This window comes from Saccoglossus kowalevskii, chromosome 18, assembly GCF_978046115.1.
Source record: "Saccoglossus kowalevskii chromosome 18, keSacKowa6.1, whole genome shotgun sequence".
Taxonomy (NCBI): Eukaryota; Metazoa; Hemichordata; class Enteropneusta; family Harrimaniidae; genus Saccoglossus; species Saccoglossus kowalevskii.
In genome coordinates, this window is record NC_140658.1 from 26,566,593 (window position 1) to 26,590,995 (window position 24,403).

At 36.4% G+C, this 24,403-nt stretch overlaps 1 protein-coding gene across 2 annotated transcripts in view; it reads right to left on the reverse strand.

Moving 5' to 3' along the window:
- Positions 1 to 532: 532 nt before the first annotated feature.
- Positions 533 to 24,403, reverse strand: part of LOC100375546 (heparan sulfate glucosamine 3-O-sulfotransferase 1-like) — a 109,397-nt gene continuing 85,526 nt past the window's right edge. For both annotated transcript variants that reach the window (XM_002739700.4, XM_085493409.1), the window contains one exon: positions 533 to 7,733. In XM_002739700.4, coding sequence (XP_002739746.2) covers positions 6,675 to 7,658 — 984 coding nt within the window. In that variant the 5' untranslated portion in view covers positions 7,659 to 7,733 and the 3' untranslated portion in view covers positions 533 to 6,674. The remainder of the gene's footprint in view (positions 7,734 to 24,403) is intronic.

Sequence of the window (24,403 nt, forward strand, 5' to 3'; positions counted from 1 at the left end):
TGAGTTTCGTTACTAAAACTACAATTTTTTACTCAAGGTGACTAAGTACGAAGTTCTTGACGTCCACAAGAGCTTCCTGACACACTAATAGTTCGGTGGCTGTGTTGATGGGTGGTAACAATGAATTTCCACCGCAAAAACAATGATATTTTGGCAAGCCCAAATTTCAACCGTGAATCAATCTCGTGGTTAAAAATGGAAGTATGCAAATCAGATGACAGGGGAAGGACGCCCCCTACGGGAGCTATCCACTGTTATTTTGATTTTATTTAACCAGTATTATATGATAATTGGCAATTATCCCATTTGTTTATGAAATTAAAATTTCATTAACCAAAGGGGTTAGTATGCAATACTCTGTAATAAACTTGGTTTCATGTGCATGCCAATCTGTTTGAATGTCATTTTGTTGCATTTTGTTGTTCTGATAATTGGGTCATGGCCAGCTAATCTCAAGCTAATCAATGTTTTAGAGGATGCAGAGTAACTTTAAGGGATGAAAGCATTCACATATAACAACACACTAAACACGTTATTTGAATATCTATTTTATTGGCACATAGAATAGTTTCGCCATTAAATGAGGTACAACGTAAACAATACTAGTGATACCAACAAAGGTAACCCTGACAAATTGAGTTCATTGGAAAACAAACAAAAATAATGTACAATATTTCTAGATTTTGTACCCGAAATTTGTCAAAGACTTTATAAAAAATATATAAATGATTCTGTCCCTTTTCATCAAATGTTGGTCTTTTTTTTTTAATTTTTTTGGTTATATACAATGGTCGAAGTGTTTTGAAAAATAACATGTCTACAAGTATGGAAATATTTACTGATAGGCTATGCATACATTACAAGTGGTTAACATCACTGTATTTTAAACTACAACTATCAAGACACATCAAGTCTGATTGGCTTACAGACAATCGTAATTTGCATAGCCAATAAGAATGCAGATTTCAACCATTTCAGCGGTACCAGTACAAAAATGCTAAATATATTTCAATTGGCTATTAACTGTATTCACAACTGAAGTCAGCCAATAGAGTAGAGGCTTACAGGGAATTGAGCCAAACAGTAACGGCATAACTTTTGTGAATTACAAAGATGTTACTAAACTTAGGATTTTTATTCCCAAGATTCTCACAACAGTATACAACAATTATTTGGAATTACAACAGTTGGAGTGTAATTTTTTTTTTCTTCATTATTTAAAATTAAATGGTGAAACTCAATGTGCTATAATCATAATGTCCAAGTCATGTGATCAAGTCATGAAAAAGTCACATGGGCCAGATTGTAATGTTTTCAGCAAATGAAATTGATTCGTGATTGACATTACTGTAAAGAGTGTTCGTTCACTATAAATAGAAAGTATTGTAGAATTATATAGGATTTATTATAATCTGTCACCATAAATCACAGCATGCCATAATTTTGCCATATTGCACAGGGTATATGCATCCTATCATATTAGGAAAAATGATTTTCTCAATACGGAACGATTATGTGGCATTTCTAAGATAGCAGATGTTTTTGAAAACAAAGTTCATTGTAAGAAATTAGCAATAATTTAAACCATTTTACACAGTTCTGGGAATCCTACACCAGGCAGTTAGATTCCACGATGTATAATAATGTTACAACATAATATGCACAAAGATGTTGCACATGGACATATCAACCAGAGTCAGCGACATGTCTGTCAATCATCCTGCAGCGCTATTTTTGTGCATACTTTGTGGCATCCTTGCAATAATTATCACTTGCATATTGCAATAAAAAAAAAAAACAATCAAGACAATGTTGATCTAACAAATACGGCTAGCGTTGATACCATAAAATACCAAATACCAGTATGGCAAATTACAAATTTAGAATGCATGGCCAGCGTGTGACAATCATTGTACAAAGAAGTTTTAGAGAGCCTGGATAATATTTGTGCTGAAAATAAACATTTTAGCAAGTTGGATTTTGTTTCATATATTCAATATCTTTAGCTCTCACTGCTGCAGATATGCATGTGATAATACTTGATTGTCAACTGAGATTCATTGCAAACAAGTCTGGATAATTGCAGCAAATCTGACATATTATCTACAACCTGGAAAATATATTGTACCCTGTAAAAGCAACAATTATTCAATAGATTTTCACTAAATTAAATCAATGCACAATTACGATAGAACTCGTTATACCAAACTTATACCGTCTGTGAGGGCAGTATCACACTTTTCAAAACTGATCCAATTAGACAAAATAACAAACACAAAGCTGGAAATCATCTTGCCCACAACATCAACAAAACCACAGAATGTAGTTTTTTTATATTTCTATACCATTGCTAATATATTAATTTTGTTTTATATAATATTTTTAAACAGTGTAGGACTGGATGCTACGATTATTTGTTAGATAAAATTAAAATCATTAATACTGATAGAATTAGACATTTAACAAGTTTTGTAGGCCTTCGAACTGATGAATCCCATAAAGTAACACTAAAGACGCATCTCTTAAAACGTCAGTCGTTTGAATTCCATGTAAATAAACAATTCAGCTTATATACGTGTTAGACATCCCATGGGATCTATATTTAACATGACTTGACAATTCTGACGCTATAATCATTCTTAACTTTTGAAAAACTAATTTTTTTCCTGCTAACAAGTTTGATGCATTTTTCTGTTATTTCTTTGTTTATCTTGACATAATTTCCAACTGGCTACACATGTATGCAGGTATACTTTGTGAAAAGTGATAAATTTTGATGTTCAAAGAACAACTGGTAATCCTCAAAAATCTTTAGTCAATTACCAGTACTCTTTGAAGTGGGGGATCGAAAACTAGTGAAATAAGAACGGGTGACTGAAGTAGTTTCCATGGAAGTTGTATTTTATATTATTCCTATAGAATTTAAGAATAAAATTTGTAATACAATTTTGTGAAATCTTGGACATTCGTGAGAATCTTACTTTAAGTAAAGGTGATTCTGAATGTGTTCGGGTACAAGTGAGCTACACCAAAATAATTGGTGTAACGGTTGACTACTCGAAATGGGGTAAAGGTCAATGACCCCAAAATGTGATAGTGAGGTCAATGACCCTAAGTGTGTTGGGGTAAAAGGTTGTTGATCCCAACATGTTGAAACCTGTTGGGCCATTTAAAAAAAATATTGTGAAGTTTTCATGAATGCCAATTAGGTAAGTTTGATTCTTGCAAAATTAAGGGAATTCAAAGAAAAAATCTGTTTAGCAATAATACCTGTAACACAAGTATTATGGCTTTTTTTTTACACAAAATTCAAAACATTACTAATAACAATTTTGAATTGCTCAAAAAAAGTATACAGTTTAACATCAGCACACTCATATTGTATATGTACAATTAGTACAATTCTGTGAGTGTTCAAAAAAAGTTTCATGGCACCACACAGAACACCCATATACAAACACTGGAATAAATGTGTACAACAGTATGTGTTCAAAAACATGTTCATAGTGTTTATGAACAATGCTATAGCACTATTAAAAGAACAGAACAAATAATATTACTGCTACATGTGTATAGGAACAGAACACCCACAGATATGCTATAACAAACCAGCAAACATCTGTACGTCCACACCACTCCAATTCTGTCACAGTTCAAAAATATGTTCAGTGTGTATAAAAACAGAAATAGCATACATTTAAATATTATCACAGTACAGTGTCATCAATGAGCATACAGCAAGTGCACTTGTTGCTTTAAGAACACTTGCACAAACATAATAGTTTGAAACACAATGGAAATATCTTGTTGGCAACACTAAAACTCAAAACAGTAAATGCTGGTATAGTCACTGAGGTACACAAAGCTCTGACACGCAGGACATAAATTATTCTGCAATACATAGCATCTAGTCAAGAGTAATGTGCATCTCAGTATCTATCTGTTCGATTTGGCGAGTCGTTGATCAAATGAAGTTTGACACCAGAGGCGATAAACTGTTGACCATGAATTAAAATCAACCATCTGTGTTCAGTGAAATTGTCTGCCAGCACCAAAGTGTTTTTCTCAATTTTTTTTCTACAAATTTTAAGCAGATGTGCAAAACGGAGTAAAGACGTTTTAAAGACACCAATGCGTTCTTATTCTCAATACAAAGAATACAACCGGTACACTTATCACAGCGAGTCTTATACATCACAGAGCTTTAAAAATATGAAAACATTTTGGCATTATTTCATTATATAAGAGATAAACAAATAATCGTCACAGGCATCCAATACTGGTAAGCAAAGTATGTCAACTTGATTCTAATACAGATCAAAATTGCTGCAAAAAGTTGATTGTATGATCAGTGAGAAACAACCTTCAGGTCAACGTAATAGACTACCTACAATCCCTGATACATATATATATATATATAATACATTATTTTGTACCTGAGCACTACTTAAACGTAGTTAAGAAAACATCATAAAATTGATTAATAATTCAATATACACGGTATACGTTAAAACCAAAGAAAACTGAAGAGGAAAAAAAACCTCCAGATTCAATTGGTTGCAGATTTTTTTTTACAGCAGTGTTGCTGTTTTTAACGAGCGCAACTTTGACCAAGAGAATGGTTGCATTTTAATGTCAAGAAAAATGTTATTTAAAAAAAAAAGGCTTTTATAGTCAAGAAATTTCTACCAAATCTGTTAGAGGGCGCTATTCATCCTACCCTACAAACAAAGCTTTTAGAAATGTCAGCACCTGCACTGCCAGAGTGCCATGAGATCAGTTCTCGAGTTCGGGTAAGTGTTTCCATCCAGTCATTTAAAGTTGATATTACAAATATTATATATGTAGACATATATAGAAAGACGTGTTCAAAAGTACCCTTAACATTTACTTTAGCACATCACACTTTTTTTTCGCAAAATTTAGAGAATTATTGTATTATAGCTTGACAAGGTCGCATGAGTTGCGCCCTCAGCGGTGCTCCAAACCCAACACACGCCTGACAGAACAATGTTTTTCACTTCCCCAACGATTTTTTTGTCGGTACCAATCAAATTGCAGGAACGTCAGATAGTGACAGCCATCAAAGAGTAACTATCCACGGCAGAGTTTATTTTCGCCCAATGTTCATCATTTTGTGAAAACAGTCATTTTTGCCGACAATGCAAACATGGCTTTGAATGACCGTGTTACCATGACCACCAAAATGAATATTCATTGAAACTCATTGCAAGTAGGCATGAACTTTGCAAATTCACAGTATTGATCTTGCCGACGAGACATACACTATTCTGTCAGGTGTCTGATGACGTTCGGCGAGTGAAGACGCCACTCACGCTTGCATGTCAGGCTATGGTTATAGATTTTGATCATTTGTGAGGATAAATATCAAGATATTAAGTTGAATCCCACCTTAGAAAAAAAATGGTAAATAAATAATGTTGTTCCATTGAATGAGGAGAAGATTCTTCCTTATATTTTGTTGGGATTTTAGTTAATGGTGACTAGAATATAGACTAAATCAACATAGCTTTGAAAAATAAAAAAAAAGATTGGTGCCTGTAAGAAAGAGTACTAATGACTTTGTGTGTGAAATTTGTCATCGACTATTATGCTTGATAGCTTTTTTTAAAATTAAATTTAGGCAAGAAACTCGCTGAAAATTGCAGTCACTGCGTCTACATATGCTGAGGTATCATAGTATGGCAGTGATTCTCACATTGACGAGTTCCCTTGATTTTAGAGTCAGTAGTCACTCCATTCCTAAACCTGTATGAGAAAGAATGAAGTTTCTTATATAATCAAACAACTACCAAACTGTTTACTAGTGCCTGTAGGTATAAACACGCAAACTTTTTGTCAATGTTCTATAAATTAAACCAACATCACCATGAGCTTTACATGCATACGTTTGTACAAGGAACCCTTCCCCACCTACAAAACTTGGCCGATTCACAACATCTTTTTTTTTATGATTAGGCAAATTTTTTCTTATATACATCAACCACCTAGGTAAGTGAAAAATTAAAATAAGTGCAATTTACGATAATGCTCTCTTCTATTATGGGACAGCTACCCTAAGGCAGAAACAGGGGTAAAACGAGTTAAAACTAATTCCATGTCTGTGATTTGAGTTTTCTCTAAAAGTTACTATACAAAGCATGCTAATATAAACAATCTATACATCGTCTGAAATCTACTCGATAGCTAATTCTGTAGATGTGTTACGCTTTGCAAGGTTTCTGGCTACCACATTCATTCTCAAGTCTTATATATTTTTCAGCAGTTTTTCATGTACAAAAAACCTGCGTCTTGATTTTTTTTTTTATCTAGGCTTAAAATGGATTGTGGGTAGCATGTCTGTTCTTATTTGGTCAAAGCTGGAATAACAATGATAAAGAAACAAGTCTTCCAGTCCGTGCAATTCATTCTAAGTTTTTTAGACGATGTATATAGTAGCATGCTTCAGAAACTTTTAGAGGATGTCCCAGTCACAAATAATTTGTTTTAACTTGTTTTTCCTGTTGCTTCTTGACAGCAACACAGTTGCCACAAAGTGTGTGAATACGTCACATGAAACCGACATTGCATGTGATGTGGTACATTGACTGTGGCACTTCAAGATGGGTAGAATTTAAATTATTTGTGTAAATATGTACAATATGCACAGCTGATCATTGTGGCCAATCAAATTTCATCCCGACAAGCTCTTCAAACCTTGCATTATGAGGTCGGTAGAACTCGTGAAGCTTCTGTAAAATCCATGGTTCTATGTAAGGATGTGGGCGTCCTTTACTCTCAGAGAGGCACTTGCTCATCAAGTCATCTTTCATGCAATAGAAACCCCGAGTTTCATTAAAATAGAAATTATCATAAGTTATCTTGTGATCTAGTCCCAGAAAGTCTTCTACCTTCTGTAGTTCGGGCACAGGATTTAAGATAAGCTTATCTCCGTCCACCACATGAATTTGATCTTTGGGGAACACATCGAGCCATTTATCAAAATGCTTAGCATAATTACTAGTTCGTACCGCTTTGAATTTAATGCTTACTTCACCATCTTGTATAGCAAGCTCCTCAAATTTTGAATGCGGTTTATTTTTATCAGTTTTGTGAGAATGAATCTGGGTGTAATCAGAGATGACCCGAGTCGTTGGTTCTCGTACAATAAGCACCAGTTTCACAGACGGGTCCATTTCATAAATTCTTGATGGCACTTCATCTGTAATAAAGTATGCCGGACTCTTTTCCATAGTGATCTGGTCTGGGAATGAGTACGGCATACGCCTACGATACCAATCCAATCCACGGCTGTAATTTTCTTCTCGGTCAAAGAAATGAATCTCATCTGAAGCTGCTTGAATTTTCGGGTGTAGTTTCAACATGGCCAACAATGCCCGTGTACCACATTTTCTAACACCGATAATAATTGCTTGTGGTAAACGTCGCTTCATTCCTTTTGGGTGAAATAGATCCATGGAGTCGTCATCCATATCAATATCCTGCAGTACTTTACGTTGACTATCCCCCAAACGGGTTTTTGGTCGTACATAGCAAAGCAGATCATGGTTTGAATGGTAGGCCAAGTTGCAGAGTAAAATGAGGAAAAAAACACAGGCAATGATGACAGAAATAACGATCTTCTTTTTCACTGTCATACCTAATCTTCCATTCCAACTGCACTTTACATCCAATGTAGTCAAAAAATAAACTTCTCTGTTGAAGACTGAAATCTGAAAAGACAGAGATATAATTGGTGAGAACTTGAAGTATCAGATACTAACATAATATTACTTGACATAGTTAATTCTTAACTGTGAGTTGGAAACTGGTCATTGTATAATTATCAGTTTGAAGAAATGGAGATTGTGGCCAGTCAGGACAAGATTTTTATGGAAATTAATAAAAAGATGAAACAGATTGAAAAACAGATAATAAATTTGTTGAATAGCTCTAGCAAGTCAACTTATTGATAGTAGAGTTAGTCATATATGAAATGATTCATTCTTCACTGGACATGCTTGTAACTGCCTTAATTTTTTTAGATTATCACAAACTGCAAGACCTTTGGCCGAGAGTTGTCAGTGTGTCCTTTCTAGTCGCATTCATTGCCATTTGGTCACTGTTGATGGTTGTCTGTTTCAACATGTGCAAATTTGGCGCCTCAGGCTTCAGCATTGAACACAGAACCGGAAACCAAAGGGGTTATTCATTGTATACTGTAAAACATGTTGAACAAGCCATGTATGGCTGTTAGTTATCAAATTTAAGATATATAGTCTTGTTTATAGTAATATAGCTGAAATATAACCATGTCAGGAATATGATTTTTTTAACATTAAAATGATTGACATTTGTATCTGATCGTCAAACAAGTACTTGTCCATATTGAGAGATAGTGCTCTGGAACAGCATTCAAAATTAACCATTTTGAATACATGTATATATATATATATATATATATATATATATATATAACATGATGTATATCGAATATGTAAAATTTGAATATAATCAGTCAAAGCATTTAAGGGATATGGCTCTAGAAGCCCAATCATTAAAACAAAATGGCCGCCTGTAATGTCTAATGTATGTTATAAGTTTTAACAAAATCTCTCCATGAATGCAAGAAATGCTTGATATTTGAGGATTTTTTCAGCACAAAAATAGCCACCATTTGGCCATTTTGAAAAGGATCATCAAACCAATATATCCGTATATCTATGACATGACGTATAATGAATATTAAAAATTTGAACATAATCAGTCAAAACAAGTCAGACATATGGCACGAGAACCACATTCATTAAAACAAAATGGCCGCCAGACAGCCATTTTGAATCCGATCTGAAAAATAAATGATGTGCATCAGAAACCTGTAATGTCTAATACATGTACCAAGTTTGAACGAAATCCATCCATAAATGAAAGAAACGCTTGATATTTGATAATTTTTTAGCACAAAAATGGCCACCATTTGGCCATTTTGAATAGGATCGTCAAACCAATATATCTGTCTATCTATGACATGATGTATAATGAATATTAAAGATTTTGAACATAATCAGTGAAAGCAAGTCAGACATATGGCACGAGAACCACATTCATTAAAACAAAATGGCCACCAGTCGGCCATTTTGAATCTAATCTGAAAAACAAAATTATTTCCATCAAGGTCCCATAATGTCTAATGTATATACCAAGTTTGAACAAAAACCATCTGTAAACAGCCGAGAAATGCTTGATTTTTATGATTTTTTAGCACAAAAATGGCCGCCATTCCGCCATCTTGAATCAGATCGTGAAACAAATTGACGTGCATATGTATAACATCATGTATGATGTATGTATGAAGTTTGATTGTGATTGGTCCAGGCATTTCTAAGATACAGATCCGGACGCACGCACGGACACACAGAGGTCAAAAATAAGTACCAGTTTTCAAACTGCGTCTAAACGGAGACTAAAGAGCAACATGCAATTTTAGCGAATTGTGGTAAAATGACGTAATAGCGAAATGTTGATTTAGCGAATCTCTCTTTTTATTGTTGATTTCATTCCTGCGTTACATCCAGAATATTGACCTTTTATATTTGGACTCAAAAATTGCTATCAATTCCTGTAATAATGTATCAGTATCACTTTATTTATGTTATTTATACATTTATTTATTTATTTTCTTTGAAATAATAACCAGAGTGGATATGTGTATTTTTTTTGGTGTTAATTTACTTTTCAATAAGGTGTATTTATCATGTCAATGTGTTTTCTGTGTGTTGTTTACAAAGTGTGTGTGGAGAAAAAGACGTTGTTTGGGGGAATTTATATTATAATGAAGTCATTAGCGACATCTCGAACTAGCGAATCAGTTCTCTCGCTAAAAAGACACACTCGTGAAAAAGACATGTTTAACAGTATATTCAAGCAAGTGCCTGCATGATTTGTATGAGGTTGGAATCACCAATCACTTTACAAATATGGGCATGTAGTTTGAATAAGCTAATTATATGAACAAGGAATCAGATATTATAATTTTCCATGAACTGACAGTTGTGCAACAACTATAACAGTGTGATCTCTCCTCTCATTCACTATGACACTGCAATAAAAAAAATTTAGTAGCGACTCCCGACTATTGAAACTATGGAACAGGAGTCAGGCATCCAAGACTAACTCCTAATACACTACAGTGCAATTTTGTTTTCCCATCAAGAAAAAACAATAACGTTAAAAAAAAACATTCACGACTATGCTACGATGAAATTTGAATTGATGTAAAGTCTGACAGTGTTTAATTCCGAACAAGAAAAAGGTCAAATGTTGCGAGTTGCTCAGTAAATTCCTGTTTTATGGAGATGTTAAAGTATGACATATAATGGCCAGGAGGTCAATACTGTGGCTAGTTACTCCCTTTAGACAGCCATCTGAAGTGCAAATGGAATAACTTAGCAATATAAAAACATTAAAAACCTAACTCTTAAAGGCCATACAAAAATAAACATTTGTTTCACAATCTGCAGGATTTGCATTATACATGTACGTGAGCCGCCGTCAGTTTTCCTTTATAATTAGAATATGATCTAACGTCTGAATGGTGTTAAAATACCGGTACATGTATCTAGTCCCTAACCTATTCATTAATTTATATGGATGAATTTCATGTAGACATAATCATCAATATTCATGACTGATAGCTGGGTATAGAATACAAGTATTATGGTTTAATACTTTAATCACTTCATCTTTAACTACACATAATTTAAAGCGCGGTGGTCGTCGCGCAGCGCGTCTTCGAATTTCATGTAAATAAACAATGTATTTTATATGCGTTGTATACGTCGCTATGAGTCCCATATTGAGCACGCGGCACGACGACCGCCGCCCTTTAAACACTATGCTAAATCAAATAAAGGAAAGTTCATGAACAGAGAACCATAATAAGATCATAGAGGTAGAAATAAATCAAACATTTGATTTTAAGTAGAGATCCAGTACATTCTGTTTTATTTTATTACTAAAAAGTCTGTAATACAAAGATGAACGCTCCACCAATTTTAATACTCGTACTCACAATTCATAACAAGCAGCCTATCGGCTGAGATAGCTCCGCTGATGGCAATGCACATTTCAATTAAAGAACTGAAGACATCATTAGAAAATGAACAATATGAATAGTATCAAAGCAATCGGACTTACAGTTTTTAACAAGAAGTCGAAAATATCACTTTTTACCGAAAATTACAAAAATATTCACCAAAATAAATTAATTAGAGAATTGAAGATATCATCACAAAATGAACAAATCTGAGAGGTCCACATGTAGTACCTATATATGTAATATCAAAGCAATCGGACTTACAGTTTTCAACAAGAAGTCGAAAATATCACTTTTTACCAAAAATGACAAAAATATTCACCAAAATTAGAGAATTAAAGATATCATTACAAAATGAACAAATCTGAGAGAGGTCCACTTGTAGTACCTATATATGTAGTATCAAAGCAATTGGACTTGCGGTTTTTAACAAGAAGTCGAAAATATCACTTTTTACCAAAAATGACAAAAATATTCACCAAAATTAGAGAATTAAAGATATCATTACAAAATGAACAAATCTGAGAGAGGTCCACATGTAGTACCTATATATGTAATATCAAAGCAATTGCACTTGTGGTTTTTAACAAGAAGTCGAAAATATCACTTTTTACCAAAAATGACAAAAATATTCACCAAAATTAGAGAATTGAAGATATCATTACAAAATGAACAAATCGGAGAGGGGTCCACATGTAGTACCTATATATGTAGTATCAAAGCGATTGGACTTGCGGTTTTTAACAAGAAGTCGAAAATATCACTTTTTACCAAAAATGACAAAAATATTCACCAAAATTAGAGAATTAAAGATGTCATCATGAAATGAACAAATCTGAGAGAGGTCCACATGTAGTACCTATATATGTAGTATCAAAGCGATTGGACTTGCGGTTTTTAACAAGAAGTCGAAAATATCACTTTTTACCAAAAATGACAAAAATATTCACCAAAATTAAAGAATTAAAGATATCATTACAAAATGAACAAATCTGAGAGAGGTCCACATGTAGTACCTATATATGTAGTATCAAAGCAATTGCACTTGCGGTTTTTAACAAGAAGTCGAAAATATCACTTTTTACCAAAAATGACAAAAATATTCACCAAAATTAGAGAATTGAAGATATCAACATGAAATGAACAAACCTAAGAGAGGTCTACCCAAGGTACATATACACCAAGTATCAAAGCATTCAGGCTTGTAGTTTTCAAGAAGAAGTCGAAAAAGTAAAACATTGACACGGACGACGGACGGCGGACGACGACGGACGACACCGGACAATCACTCATATGATAAGCTCCGCTCGACAAAGTCGACAGCGGAGCTAAAAATAAGTTTGTTATTTGAACTTATTTCCAAAAAACGACATACAGATTTTCAAACTTTTAGACAGACAAAATAACCAAAAATCAAATCAAACGGCGACCTATGTGGCATTCATATAAACTGCACATACTGTAAAATACTTTATCTTCACTACGAATTAATCTTCGCTATTTTTGCTGAAGGAATGATTCAGTGAAAATTAAATCCAGAGAATGCACTTTTTTTCCTTGTATTTTACATTCAACTTGTCAAAAATCAGTGAAAATAACAAAACAAACACAAAAAGTCTTTTCAGCGAAAATAAATTCCAGCTAAAATAAAGTATTTTTACGGTATATCATGTTCTTCATACTTGTCAATACAGTGCTATACATCGGACAAAGATATGGCCTAGTAGTACCGGTATGTTAATGATCCAAGTGTTCTTCACGCGTGGGTACACAAACATCTATAATAAAGCTGTGATATTTTTATTATAAGATTCTCAGTACATGTAGGTGAATTTAACATTTGATAAAAATCATAATCATAGGTGAATTTAACATTTGATAAAAATCATAATCATAGGTGAATTTAACATTTGATAAAAATCATAATCATAGGTGAATTTAACATTTGATAAAAATCATAATCATGAACAGTGCAACCATCCTTGAACAAGTTTGTCGCTGTGCAGCCCTAGGCCTAGACTCGCACAGTCAGGCGATTAATTTGTTTTTGTAGTTTAAATAAAATAAAATAAAATTGCGAAATTGAGGTGTTAGCGCGAATGGTGATTTTGCAGTTACAGAGGATTTCGCGCTAACACCTACATTTCGCGATTTTTTTTTATTTTATTTAAACTACAAAAACAAATTAATCGCCCCGACTGCACCAGTCTACCATGGCCCATGCAAAAGACAACAGTCAATGAACTTCACCGGAAAACAAAATACCACCATGTATCACATTTTTGTGAAATTGTCAACATGTAATAATAGCAGTTTTGTGTAATTTATGTACTTCCAAATTCTTGAATTAAAGAATTAAACAATTATTGTTCATTCATTACATATGAATAACGCACAGAAGAGTAAGGCCTCACTTGACACCTAACATTATATTGGGACTAAAAACAGAAAAGCTTTTAACATGACACTTTGAGAAATACTTGCAAACAAGACATGGATAGAATATTGAATAAAGATGAGCCGTCTCGTAAAAATTACTGAGCGATACGATTTCAGAAATTTGTTCATAAATATGTCATAGTAGTACCCGGCGTAAAGATGCCATTAAGTGATAAATGTATAAACTATTATGTTTTCCTCCAGTTATCAACCGCGGAGGTTTGTAACAGATGTGACCAACATACAAACTTAATGTTTTTCGTTTAACTGCTGCTACCAAAAAAAATTAATGCAACACACATATGTGTACACACAACTACCGTGAACTGCTGCATCACAACTATACTTTTGTTTTCGATGAACACCATTATTTTTGGATAAATTTATTTTCATTGATTTGTCATAAAGTCATTATAAACAAGGAAACAGTACAGTATTTTAAAACCAATTTCAGCCCTTGTAAGCCCTAATTAGGTCATTAAAAAAATCCCTTGATGTCAAAGGGCATTTACGGTCAAAGGGCATTTAGGGTCAAAGGACATTTAGGGTCAAAGGACATTTAGGGTCAAAGGACATTTAAGGGTCAGAGGACATTTTAGGGTCAAAGGCCACTACTTCGATCAAAGGTGATCTAAAAAGAAAAGAATTCATCCTATTAGGTTCATCTGATGTTCCGTGGCATGAATTAAAGTGATGACAGTCATTTCAATCATCTATTAATTAGTAAAATTATATTTGGTATGCAATAAACTAAATTAATTAAAAAAATAAAATACGGTGCAGATTGTAGGAACTCAAGCTAATTCTACCACTGGGTCTTTAGGCAAGTAGTACAGAACCACACTGCCATTAGTGGACATCTTCCATGCGGGGAAAATACTCTGATCAATCCATGTGGATATATCCATGGAAACCAAAATAAAAACCAGCACACTCCTGGTGGTCGACTTCAACTAATCAGGGCTCAAGAACAGTCGCTCTTGGGAGTATTAAGATATCGCTTTGTGTGGCAATTGTACAACAAAGTGCTCGTTTGTTAAAATCTATTTCTACTGAGTTTGAGATACCACTCAAAGAGGAACAACAACAGCAACTTTTAGTATCCATGGAAACTGCCAAGGAGCAACATCTTTCCACATACATAATGCATAATATAGTCACCAAGTTAAAATAACCTCATATGTTGGAGTCATATCGACCTCTTCATTGCCTGTGCAATTATTCAATGTCCCATAAGGCATTTTACATCCCACAAATTCATGAAACACTTTCAAATCATATCAGACAAATATGCAAATTTCTCATTATAGAGGTCAAAGGTGAATTGTATAGTTTTCTGATGGCTGCAGGCAATGGAAACCTGACTGACATGCATCTCACTAATGATATACTTTTTTTTCTCTCCCCCAGGGCCACCATAAAGAGATTAATTTACTATGAATAGCAAAATAGGTACTTGCTATGTGCCACTGTCATTGACAATTCTGTATGTTGTTATGTGGGACTTGAAACACCACGGTTGTCACATAGGGTTTGAATTGTTTGTAAATGAACAATGTCTTTTACGTTGCATGGGGGACCCACAATGTGTTCAAAATTATTCATCACCAAAATAAACAAGTAATCAAGTAGATCATTTGAAGCACCAAAACAGATAAACAGAGAAAGAAGCCATGTCCGAGTCTCTGTTAGTTCAATAAGTAAACAATATTGAAATGAGTCTGCCATTTTGAATCAGAACATGATACATGTATACAACATAGTTGTAAAGTCTGAATGTAATCAGTCAAGGCACGACACAGATATACATTTGTAGCCTACTTAATTTATGTCATTTGGAATCCGAATCTGAAAAAAAACAGTAGTTGAATGTACACTGTATGTATGACAGATCTGGTTCCAAAATGGCAGAAATACTGGATTTTGATGAATTTTAACCACAAAAACGGCCGCCATTTGACCATTTTGAATCTGATTGTGAAAAGAATGGACATGAATATGTATCCTGAATTGTATAATGTACGTGTGAAGTATCAAAGTGATTGGTCCAGGCATGTCAGAGATACAAGTGGGGGTCCTACCAGACAGATCAATCCATTCCCATTTTAAGGTTTTGTTTGAACAGGTACTGATAAACTCTAAATACTGGATTTTGATGAATTTTAACCACAAAAACGGCCGCCATTTGACCATCTTGAATCTGATTGTGAAAAGAATGGACATGAATATGTATCCTGAATTGTATAATGTACGTGTGAAGTATCAAAGTGATTGGTCCAGGCATGTCAGAGATACAAGTGGGGTCCCACCAGACTGAGATCAATCCATTCCCATTTTAAGGTTTTGTTTGAACAGGTACTGATAAACTCTACAACAACCAATTTGGAAGGCTGCATGCACATGTATGTGTGAGCTACACTACATATAACATTCAAAGGATAGTAAAAACCCTCGGACCTTTGAACCATTGATCTTCAATGCCGCAGTGTGATTAGAAAATATTTTTCAGAAATCCAATTACAACTCCTTGAGTATGACAAGGCAAGGTGAATTCAGACTCATTTACGCTTTCCTTATCAACACAGCTGTTTGGTGCACCACTTTATGCAGACATGAAATATATTGAATCATTATATGTATGTTACTTGTGACAAACTAAAATAGTATCAGCAGGAAGTAAAACCATTTTAACCAAGGCAGTGTTACAGTACATGTAGAATTAGTTTTAAGACAAGTCTATAGTACCTACCAGAAAACAGAGAAGTTGAGAGGGGCATGATTGCAAAGAGCAGGCACTCATAGGTACTAAGTAGACATCAACAGGGTTGGGTTTTGTTGAGTGATTTGTTGTGGAAGCACAAGAGGAAAGGCGTTTCCGCAGACATAAGGCACTGAGGGGCGATTTGTATTGGAATCAGTGATCACCGGGGTGACAAGGACGTGTCTGCAATGAGAAGGCACTGTAGGGTGATTTGTGTTGGAAATGGTGATTACAGGGCGGAGGAGGGCGTATCAGCAAATGAGTACTGTGTTGGGAGCAGACTATCACTGGGCAGAGGAGGGTGTATCAGCAAATGAGTACTGTGTTGGGAGCAGACTGTCACTGGGCAGAGGAGGGTGTATCAGCAAATGAGTACTGTGTTGGGAGCAGACTATTACTGGGCTGAGGAGGGCGTATCAGCAAATGAGTACTGTGTTGGGAGCAGACTGTCACTGGGCTGAGGAGGGCGCATCAGCAAATGAGTACTGTGTTGGGAGCAGACTATCACTGGGCTGAGGAGGGTGTATCAGCAAATGAGTACTGTGTTGGGAGCAGACTGTCACTGGGCAGAGGAGGGTGTGTCAGCAAATGAGTACTGTGTTGGGAGCAGACTATCACTGGGCTGAGGAGGGTGTATCAGCAAATGAGTACTGTGTTGGGAGCAGACTGTCACTGGGCTGAGGAGGGTGTATCAGCAAATGAGTACTGTGTCGGGAGCAGACTGTCACTGGGCAGAGGAGGGTGTATCAGCAAATGAGTACTGTGTTGGGAGCAGACTATTACTGGGCTGAGGAGGGCGTATCAGCAAATGAGTACTGTGTTGGGAGCAGACTGTCACTGGGCTGAGGAGGGCGTATCAGCAAATGAGTACTGTGTTGGGAGCAGACTATCACTGGGCAGAGGAGGGTGTATCAGCAAATGAGTACTGTGTTGGGAGCAGACTGTCACTGGGCAGAGGAGGGTGTATCAGCAAATGAGTACTGTGTTGAGAGCAGACTATTACTGGGCTGAGGAGGGCGTATCAGCAAATGAGTACTGTGTTGGGAGCAGACTGTCACTGGGCTGAGGAGGGCGTATCAGCAAATGAGTACTGTGTTGGGAGCAGACTGTCACTGGGCTGAGGAGGGCGTATCAGCAAATGAGTACTGTGTTGGGAGCAGACTGTCACTGGGCTGAGGAGGGCGTATCAGCAAATGAGTACTGTGTTGGGAGCAGACTGTCACTGGGCTGAGGAGGGCGTATCAGCAAATGAGTACTGTGTTGGGAGCAGACTATCACTGGGCTGAGGAGGGCGTATCAGCAAATGAGTACTGTGTTGGGAGCAGACTATCACTGGGCTGAGGAGGGCGTATCAGCAAATGAGTACTGTGTTGGGAGCAGACTGTCACTGGGCAGAGGAGGGTGTATCAGCAAATGAGTACTGTGTTGGAGGCAGACTGTCACTGGGCAGAGGAGGGCGTATCAGCAAATGAGTACTATGTTGGGAGCAGACTGTCACTGGGCTGAGGAGGGCGTATCAGCAAATGAGTACTGTGTTGGGAGCAGACTATCACTGGGCTGAGGAGGGCGTATCAGCAAATGAGTACTGTGTTGGGAGCAGACTATCACTGGGCTGAGGAGGGCGTATCAGCAAATGAGTACTGTGTTGGGAGCAGACTATCACTGGGCTGAGGAGGGCGTATCAGCAAATGAGTACTGTGTTGGGAGCAGACTGTCACTGGGCTGAGGAGGGCGTATCAGCAAATGAGTACTGTGTTGGGAGCAGACTGTCACTGGGCTGAGGAGGGCGTATCAGCAAATGAGTACTGTGTTGGGAGCAGACTATCACTGGGCTGAGGAGGGCGTATCAGCAAATGAGTACTGTGTTGGGAGCAGACTATCACTGGGCTGAGGAGGGCGTATCAGCAAATGAGTACTGTGTTGGGAGCAGACTGTCACTGGGCTGAGGAGGGCGTATCAGCAAATGAGTACTGTGTTGGGAGCAGACTGTCACTGGGCTGAGGAGGGCGGCTCAGCAAATGAGTACTGTGTTGGGAGCAGACTGTCACTGGGCAGAGAAGGGCGGCTCAGCAAATGAGTACTGTGTTGGGAGCAGACTGTCACTGGGCAGAGGAGGGCGTATCAGCAAATGAGTACTGTGTTGGGAGCAGACTATCACTGGGCAGAGGAGGGCGGCTCAGCAAAGAGCAGACACTGAGGAGTACTGTGTTGAGAGCAGACGATCACAGGATAGAGGAGGGTGTGTCAGCAAAGAGCAGACACTGAGGAGTACTGTGTTGAGAGCAGACTATCACAGGACAGAGGAGAGTGTGTCAGCAAAGAGCAGACACTGAGGAGTACTGTGTTGAGAGCAGACTATCACAGGATAGAGGAGAGTGTGTCAGCAAAGAGCAGACACTGAAGAGTACTGTGTTGAGAGCAGACTATCACAGGACAGAGGAGAGTGTGTCAGCAAAGAGCAGACACTGCGGAGTACTGTGTTGAGAGCAGACTATCACAGGATAGAGGAGGGTGTGTCAGCAAAGAGCAGACACTGACGAGTACTGTGTTGTGAGCAGACTATCACAGGATAGAGGAGAGTGTGTCAGCAAAGAGCATACACTGATGAGTACTGTGTTGTGAGCAGACTATCACAGGATAGAGGAGGGTGTGTCAGCAAAGAGCATACACTAATGAGTACTGTGTTGTGAGCAGACTATCACAGGATAGAGGAGGGTGTGTCAGCAAAGAGCATACACTAATGAGTACTGTGTTGAGAGCAGACTATCACAAGCCTGGAGAGGGTGTGTGGGCATTGATGAATACTGTATGCTGAAGCAAACAGTAAATGGCCAACAGAGAGTGGGGTGCAAGTTAAAGGCAAGACCTGGTATACTAATTTTAGATATTCCTAGAAGTTAATAAAAATACTAGATAAAGAGAGACAAACTCCAAGTGAAAAAATCTGGTTGGCCAGTACAGCAATGTGTCACATACAGAACATGAGTTACACATTCTCATAAAACATGAAAACTACAAAGAATATACACAACATTTTCACTATCCATCCAAAAAGAAATTAAATATTCACACCTGTTTGTGATTCAATTCCAGGCCTACCTTACATGGAGTTGAACAGAATACACGGACACCTTCATAAAAATGACCAAGAAGGGAGATTAAGATATTTCGTTCTGCCAATTCACATACCAGCAGTGCAGACAAGACGTATTCAAATTGGTGAACTGTTGATGCAAGTATACACGCAACAAACATTTGCAGCATGTTAATAATTCACTACTTTTCCTTAAGCTTACTCGAAGCCATAACAACATCCCAAATAACCATAATATTATTGACTAACCACAAAAAAATACCCAATTTGTTATTTTAAACAGTTACAATGTAGCCGGAGGTCATATGGCTAACTGAACATTATCAAAAGGGCCATGAATGTTGAGTCTTGAGTTTGGAGACATGAAGACGGCAATCTCTACTAACTAACTCCCAATCATGAATCATGACAACTGATTTGACTTCTAAATCCCTTATAATTTACACTAACAATACAGTTGTCTGGATCATTCATGCCATGCTGAATTCTGGTTAACTGATACATGTAATTTGGATGTTTGCACACACGTGAATATAAAGTTGAATCGACACATGAGCAATAAAGATGACTGCAACATGATCAAACAACAATGCATGTATACGATGCACAGTCCCACTGTACTGAAAATTCCAGCCTCATCGGAAGCAATTTGGTAACACACAAATAAGACGGTAACATGGTCCCAGGAGACAAAGATGCATTATATATTCAGGCATGCTGACTGTGTTATAAATTATCCATATCAGCTTAAACACAGCGCTTTGGGAAGACTGCATCTATACTGTTCTTGAGGCATGTTATATGCAGGCATTCTTTGAACAGTGAAGTCGGGGGGGGGGGACTGGAAGAATATGACCAGTGCAATTTTAATTTCGTGGTGTCTTATCTGTACATTTTTATTTTTCTTAAATTTTTTTTTCCCTGCAACACTTTGCATGCTTTTTTTTCATGGTGTCTAACTTGCAAGCATTAAACAGCATTAAAAGATACTGCTAAAATATTCTCTCATTACGAGCAAGAAGCAGCATTAATAGATTCAGAGATAGCCAAGGTGTGGATCCCAACTGGCCCCAGATAATTAATCATTTTCAGTAACTGTGAAACGCGTATCTACGCTGGTTCATGATTCATCACTTATTTTGTTAAAGTAATGGAATTTTAGAGAACCTTGACGACGCTATGGAGCAAGTGAAGCAAAAATACGATTTAACCTATTCATGTGTGATGAATAAGCAGAATGCCTCTTTGAGCATCTCTGTGGGTTTGACGCTGCTTCCAACAATATAATTCGTGATACAATCTTATTTGCATATGGCAAGATGATAACTGAGAATGCATCCCGACTCGATGTACTGTAATAAGCAAATTCTCCTGAAATGGTTATTAAAAAAAATGAAAATAACCTGAAAGCCAACAGTCCCCCCCACAAACAAAAATTTTTTCATGGAACAACTAATAATACGTAATGTATTGCTGCATGTCAACCGTAAATCCCTGTAGTCCTGTCTGATTTGCATACACATATACATTGTATACTGTAAGGTAAATTTCAAGCACAACTGTAGATGTATCATCAATTTAACAATTTCAACTGGCATCCATATTTACAAGACAGCAATACTTATCAACTAAGATTGCAGGCAACTTTTGAATTATAAAAGCTTACTTATAAGCATGCTTTCGACCTCCGAAGACCAACAACATTAAGTCAACTGGATGGTAAATATTCAGTTTTAAGAAATTTATTTATAAGAAGTCACTTTTTATTCTGAGTGGAATAAAGGATACCGGTAGTTACTTTCATGTTCAAATGCACATTTTTTTTTTTGCTCTGCTAAATGTTACCACAGCATTTATTTGTATTTTTGAATAATTCTGTTAATTTTGGACAAAATAAGTTTAGGTCAAAGTTTTTGACAAATATATGCACAAAATTATGTTTGTTTTTTTTATAAAATGTGATAAAACTTGCACTCATTTAAAACAAGACAACCCACAAATGTAGGCATGCCATCATGTGTGATGCCCTATCATTATTTTTTTTAGATTTAATTTACACTATTTCTAGCTGAAGGGGTTAAAGCAATGAAAACAAAAATATCAAGTTATTCTGTGACTAGACATTTATTTGAATGTGCAAAGTAAATAATATCAATATAACAGAACCAGTTTGTTGATTTATGAACTACAAATGATTGTATTTCGACCAATTTTCAATTAAAAATGTCCACAAAATAAGGCACAACATTTTGAAGCCAATATATATATATATACACCGGTATATATAGTCACAAACTGTATCTCTAGAAACAAGTTTATTTGCTCTTTGTAATTTATTTTAAGGAAACTTTCATTCACATTGTAGTGGTTTCAAATTTCCTGCATATTTTTAGAAGTATGATGGCAGCACAACCAATATTGTTTATCATTTCTTACAAGCAATTATGTAAAAAAAAATGGGGGAATGATGTTCAATTTACATAGGGTTTCGAGTAGACACAGGGTTCACTTCAGTCCAGTTGCGAGATAACATGGGGTTTCCAGGTTACACAGGGTTCATTTCAGCCCAGTTGCCAGTTTACATGCGATTTCCGGTAAACACAGGGTTCACTTCAGTCCAGTTACCAGTTTACATGCGGTTTCCGGTACACACAGGGTTCAATTCAGTCCAGTTGCCAGTTTACATGCGGTTTCCGGTACACACAGGGTTCCCTTCAGCCCAGTTGCCAGTTTACATGCGGTTTCCAGTTTACACTGGGTTCACTTCAGCCCAGTTACAAGATAACATGGGGTTTCCAGATTACACAGGGTTCATTTCACCCCTGTTGCCAGTTTACATGCGGTTTCCGGTACACACAGAGTTCCCTTCAACCCAGTTGCCAGTTTACATAGGGTTTCAAGTTTACACAGAATTCAATTCAGCCCAGTTACAACAGCATGGTTTTACATTACATTATAAAATCATCAATGTGGAATTCCTGCAACGAAACCCCCACCCGTTGCATAGTCAAGAAGTTTTGCTGTTTAATCAATCATAAGCTGCTGAAATGGACAAAGGTACACTCTCTGAATCCAAAAGACTTGATTTTAAATTTAAAACACATTCAATTAAACTTATGTAATATATATAGAAAGTAGCCTATGGCAGATAATATTTTACTGTACATTGCGACACCCCACTGTCCAGATATATTCATTGACTGACTGAATGATTAGAATTACATGTATTCAAGTTTAAAGCTGCAATTACAACACGCTGTTCATGTTCCAAACAGTAATTATACAAAAACAAGTGTATGTCCTCAGGGGATACAAGTAGTTCGGGATTTTGCAGAGCACTGACCTATTTTGAAGTAGTGTCTAGTGAAATGCGAACGGCAGCAAACAAGCTACCTATGTGTGCTTGAACGTCTATAACTAGCAGCCATACAGTGATTACAATCAGTTGAGTAGACGCCAATAGCATGTGGGTCAGTTATCCAGTCAACCAAGGCCAAGTAAGAAGTGACAACATTTCATGAGCTAAATTCATAGTCAAAAGATTTAACATCTAACAGATGTACTGAAAATTTTACTTGGCACAAAATGATATATATGTACACGTTAGCAGCATCAAAGATCAATGAATAGAAGAAAGTGTTATAATTTTTATATACACTTCTATTGCAGGTTTTCTTGCACAAGAACAGAGTTCCCAATTTTTAAATGCCAGCCTGTCAGCTGTTTTTGCTCCTCTGTTTGCCTAAGAGATCAGAGATATAGTTATGATTGGACAAGACAATTTAAAGGCATTTTTTCTTACCAAAAATTAAAAAATTATGAATAAGCGGAGCTCAGAACTGATGCCGGTTTATGGTTTATTCATGAAACAACAACAATGACAAACTTTGAATTGCCATGCTAATTATGGCTAACCTCAGTAAAGCCAATGTGCACATGTGTACCGACTCAGAGACTTTTCATTAGAATCAGTTAGGATGCTGTATAGATGCTGTATAGATTTCCATATGAAATATTTACTGAACCATACAAAGCCACGTATTTATAGAAAGCTTATTTTACACTGGATGAGACATAAAAAAGATATTGGGCGTATGGACGTGTATAGTCACATGATCTTTGTGTAAGAATGGAGAGCCATTTTCGTCAAAAATTAAAAAATGGACAAATGTATGTACATTGTATGTATCAAACATGTGCGGGTACCAAGTGCGGGTTGCACATATAGAAGATAGTAGCAAATGCAGGCCACATATCAACTACTGGATAATTGAAGAGCAGCAAATGCATGTATTGTACCAAGCCTAGGGTAAAATTGCATCAACTAGGGGTCAACCAAAGAGTAGTAAATGTAGGTCACACTTCTCTAGCGCCAGGAGTTGGCATGAGAAGTCAGCAGGTAAAAGTAACAAGCGTGACAGAATTGAACTAATCATTGGAACTGTAAGAGTCATTAACAATGACTTAATTCGCAATTGTTCCATGAGCACTTGTCAGAGAGAAGGTCATATATTGACAATCAGGAAAAAGTACGAGTCTTGACTTTCCCCAAAGACCGTTGTCACTAGCACTACCACCAAGAGTGTCATAACACTGCATTCAAATGCACTATTTAGGACAAACTCCTGGCTATACCACTTTGCAGAAAAGTTCGAAGAAAAAACTTAGTTACAGATTATGAATTATGAAATTTAACACAAGTCAATCAGAGCAACCGAGAAATACATAACTATAATTAGTGAGTTGAGGGTGCTGACACCAATTACACTAAACTAGGGTGCCAACTGATAGTATGAATGTTTATCATTTCAAAATGGTCAGCATTTTTAGGAAAAAAAGACTCCCAAATAGTCAAAATAATTTGTGTGAAAACAAAAAATATATTTATTGCACACAAAACACAAAAAGCGTCTGTCTGAGAAAAGAATATTTGGCAAATTTATGTAATCCAAAATTCCAAATTGTAAGGGAATACAAATTACAACAGACCTAAAAGTTGTTATATGAACCCTCA